Source organism: Mandrillus leucophaeus, unplaced genomic scaffold (assembly GCF_000951045.1).
Source record: "Mandrillus leucophaeus isolate KB7577 unplaced genomic scaffold, Mleu.le_1.0 Scaffold238, whole genome shotgun sequence".
NCBI lineage: Eukaryota > Metazoa > Chordata > Mammalia > Primates > Cercopithecidae > Mandrillus > Mandrillus leucophaeus.
In genome coordinates, this window is record NW_012102454.1 from 523521 (window position 1) to 527916 (window position 4396).

At 53.4% G+C, this 4396-nt stretch overlaps 2 protein-coding genes across 3 annotated transcripts in view; both read right to left on the reverse strand.

Annotated features, from left to right (window-relative positions):
• FXYD7 (FXYD domain containing ion transport regulator 7) overlaps positions 1-4396 on the reverse strand; it is an 11331-nt gene extending 6935 nt beyond the window's left edge. The window contains exon 1 of one of the 2 annotated variants that reach the window (XM_011982279.1): positions 4264-4396. In XM_011982279.1, coding sequence (XP_011837669.1) covers positions 4264-4294 — 31 coding nt within the window. In that variant the 5' untranslated portion in view covers positions 4295-4396. The remainder of the gene's footprint in view (positions 1-4263) is intronic. The other variant, XM_011982280.1, reaches the window with a different exon arrangement.
• Positions 4266-4396, reverse strand: part of FXYD1 (FXYD domain containing ion transport regulator 1) — a 23258-nt gene continuing 23127 nt past the window's right edge. The window contains exon 9 of the transcript XR_001006327.1: positions 4266-4351. The gene's annotated coding sequence lies outside the window, so the exon portion shown is untranslated. The remainder of the gene's footprint in view (positions 4352-4396) is intronic.

Here is a 4396-nt window from a genome sequence, read left to right on the forward strand (position 1 = left end):
TTTGGAACTCTACCGTGTGAAATGTCCCCATCCATTAGAAGACACATAATGATTTCAGAAATGTTCACATGTGGATAAAATGTGTGTGTGCCTCTGGATTCACTTTTCTCCACTTCCTGCCTTCCTGGTCCTAATCACGTTCCCCTGCAGGAGAGCTCAGAACATCCTTCCCATTCAACAAGTTCATCCCAATGGCTCTCAAATGCCTCTGACAGTTCTTATCATATTTGGCCTTTCCTAGAGCAGAATTTGGCAGCAGACTGTCTGCCACATGGGGAGAGGGTGAGGGGTGCCAGGATGATGCCTGATGTCATGGGTGCTCTTCTTCCCCCTTCCAGGCTCAGAGATGGATGGCTCCCTGGAGGTTGGATAGGGCCATGTGACTAATTCTGGCCAAGGAACTGTGAGTAGAAGTGCATTGTCACTTCCAGGCTGGGGCGTTTAAACATTCAGGAACATTCAGGCCTCCAGGCCAAAGCTCTGTTTCACTTCTAGCCTGATGGCCTGAATGTTCACAATGCTGACTGCTCTGGTTTTCTTTGGTGACTGGTCAACCTGTGATGCACGTATAGCCTAAGTGAGAAGTGAACCTGGTTGTCATAAACCCCTGAGACTTTTGGTACTATTTGTTACTGCAGCATACTCTAGCTGAAACTGACTGACAGAAGTGGCCCCAAAGCAACACCTGTTTGTTACCGCAGCATACTCTAGCTGAAACTGACTGATAGAGGTGGCCCCAAAGAAAGACCATGATTCACACAATGTATAAGTTTACCCTTCCCAGGTCTCTGTCCAGTCTTCAAAGAGGATGTCTTAGGTTGGTGCTGAGGTATCTTCAACACCTTCCAACCCTTGTTAATCTCCCCCTTTACCTAAGAGAAAACAGGCCTTGGGCTCTGAATCTTCAGCAGGCAATAAAATCTAGGCAGAATTTTGTGGCATTATTTGGTTTTCTCCTTTATTTATTGATGTAACCAGCAAGGGGTAGCTCTGACTCCATTCCAGCCTCCCTGCTAAGCATCTGACGGCTATCAGTGCATTTACTCTTAATCTTCATAGCAACTCTTTCATATGGGTGCTATCTTCATCCCCATTTCCTGCCAGGGGGACACCAGACCCACAAAAGCGAAATCACCTGCTTCAGATTGCTCTTATGCTGCCTTCAATTTAAGGCAAAAAGAAGACTAATTTTCCAGCTGGGCATGATGATTAATGCCTGTAATCCCAGCACTTTGGGAGGCCAAGGTGGGCGGATCACGAGGTCAGGAGTTCGAGACCAGCCTGGCCAATATGGTGAAACCCCGTCTGTACTAACAATACAAAAATTAGTTGGATGTGGTGGTGCACCCCTGTAGTCCCAGCTGCTTGGAAGGCTGAGGCAGAAGAATCACTTGAACCCGGGAGGCAGAGGTTGCAGTGAGCCAAGATTGTGCCACTGCACTCCAGCCTGGATGACAGAGCGAGAGTCCGTCTCAAAAAAAAAAAAAAAGAAAGAAGAAAACGGTGAATTTTCCAGTTGTGATGGTGCTATAAAATAAAGCTCATTGTTTTTAAAAAGCTAATCCTGGGTTGGGCATGGTGGCCCACGCCTGTAATCCTAAGCACTTTGGGAGGCCAAGGCAGGTGAATTGCTTGAGCCCAGGAGTTTGAGACCAGCCTGGGAAACATGGCAAAACCTGTCTCTACAAAAAATACAAAAATTAGCTGAGTGTAGCGGGGAATGCCTTGTAGTCCCAGCTACTTGGGAGGTTGATGTGGGAGGATAGATTGAGCCCAGGACTTTGAGGCTGCAGTGAGCTGTGATCGTACCATTGCACTCCAGCCTGGGTGACAGAGTGAGACCCTGTCTCAAAAAATAAAAGTAAAAAAGCTAATCATTTGAAGGAAAAAAATTAAATAAATAGCAGTGTGAGGAATATTTGAATAAAGTGAAAATTGTGATCGTAATACTCAAAAGCGCCAAGATGGTGAAACACTGCTTCAGGGTCCCTTGTGCTCTGTGTAAGTTTCCCCACCAGAGAGTGAGTAAATTTGTTTGACTCATCGCTGCTGTTCATCCTGACATTTATGAAAGGCTCTCTAAGTTTTCTGGGATGAATGAATGAAGGAATGATTATGAGGCGGTCCTAGGCTGCAGGAGGCTGCAAAAGGTGGATTGTCTCACTAGTCTTTTCCACACACCTGCCCTTCCCCAAAGTTATCAGGAGCCCACTGGGTGAGCACCTGTCCCAGAATCTGGTGTTCCATGCAGGAGATCCTCCTCTGGTCCCTGCTGCCCCAGCAACCTGGGCCCCCAGGCGTGGCTGGGCTAAGGGTGGGGCCAGGAGTCAGGCAAAGGAATGTGCACTACTCCTGGCCAGCTGCCAAGGAGATATCAGGAAGGAGGTGGTTGCTATGGTAACTGGGGCATCTCGTGAGGTGAAGAGAGGTGATAGGTCCCGGCATCCCAGGCTGGGTGGGGTCCCTTGTGAGGTCCTGTGTAAGATGCGGGTTTCAATCTTGACCCTCTCCCCTCCTTTTGCACCTCCTGCTGTTGCCCCTGCAGGACTGGCTTCTGGCCAAGCTGAGGGTCCATTTCAGGGACAGGGACCCGGACCCAGCTGTGCTCATGCATCCCTCTTCTGTTCACCCCTAATTCTCCCGCCCGTTCTCTGGCAGGGCGGAGGGAGACAATCTCCCTTCTTCCCCCCTCGCTCCCCAACAATTCATTAATTAGTTTCCTTAAGCAGTTTGCAATGCACAACATGCTTTTCCTCCCCCGGGATTTCCCGAGACCCGCGGTCCCCTCTCATGCTGTGACTGGGAAAGGGGGAGGCAGAGGAGGTGGGGTTGAGGAGTCTGTCCTCCCACCTCTGCCCGTCTGCTGCCATCGATCCTGTTAACCACCACCTCTGCAAAAAGAAGCCCTGGGCTCCCGCCAGGCCTGCTGCCTCAGCCCTGCCCCCTCTCCCTAGGGTGGCTTCCAGCCTCTGCAGCCCCCCCCACCCCCCGCCCTGCTTCGGATTCTGCAGATATGGCTCAGTGCAGCAGCCCCCGCCTTCTGGGAAGCACGGAAGGGAGGGAGTCATCCAAGTGGAATTGGGGTTCCCTTCACGGCCAGGGGCTTCTCAACACCCCTGGTCCATCCCCTGCCCTCAGTGCTGGAGACCCTAGCTGGGCACCCGCTCCCTCTTGAAGCAGTCTGTGCCTTGCTCCTCTGCAGAAGCAGGCTTAGCAATGGGGGCTATTAGGGGGCAATGGTGGAAGTGGGTGTTCAACTGGGTGCATAACTGGGTTAATGGGTGTGGAATGGAAATCAGTGTGCGGCTGGATGGGGGCAGTAGGGGCAGTTAGGTGCATACCCAGGTACACCTCTGGGATTGGAAAACACCCCTGCTGTGGGCTGGGAAGGAGGGTCCCATCACCCCATTCCCATCCATGGGGGTTCACTGCAGTGGTTTGGGCCCCACCCCACACTGCTTCCTTCTCTTTCTATTCCCCTCTTTCCCCATGGGTCCGTCTCTCTCCCTTCGTCTCTCTGCTTCTCTCTCCATAGCAGTCTCATTCCCGCTATCTCCCAGGCTCTCATTTTCTCTCTCTCTCTCTGCATCTCTGTCTACCGTTCTTTGCCACTCGCCTCCACTGGGAATCTCTCTGAGTCCATCTATTTGTCTTCCTGGGTCTTTGTATCTGTGACTCTGGATCTCCTGCCTCTCGGTCTCTGTCTCTTCCAGGTTCTCCCTGTCCATCTCTTGCTATATCCCTTCTCGCTGTCTCTTCCTTCAGCTCTCACTCCTTTCCTCTGAGCCTGGCTGTCAAGGGTTTCAGGAAACACACACCCTAGGAGACAGCACTGGAAAGAAGAGGGACATGAACCTCCTCCCGTTCCCTTGCCCACCCCAGGGACCCTGAAATCTTCCAGAACGTCTCTGGCCGCAGACCCACCCGCTCCCACCCTGCAAGCTCATCTCTTCCCGTCTGCTACCACCACGGTGCGGGACCAGCCACCCGGTTGCCATAGCGACCTGTCCGAGCATCCCTTCTCCCGGGACTGCCACTCTCCAACCGCAGGTCTGGCACAGGACACCCGCCGGGGAGGGGGTGTCCCAGAGACCCGGAGGGGCGATCGGGGGGCTGCATTACAGGGGCCTCCGCCCACAGAAGGAGCAGACCTCCCTCCCCCCACTCCCCTGCCTTACCATTGCTGGAATCTCCCGACACCCTCTCTCCTAGGCTCTCAGATCCCGGAGCCCCCCTGCAACCCCCTCCCCAGACGACGCTCACCCTTTGTAGGGGTCTGGGTCGGGGTCGCCATGCTGGGCCGGAGCAGGGGGCTGCTGGATGCTTTGGCGGCGAAGGCGCGCTGCAGCAGCTGGAAGCAGGACGGACCGATATGGGGGGGAGCTGGGGGGAGCCC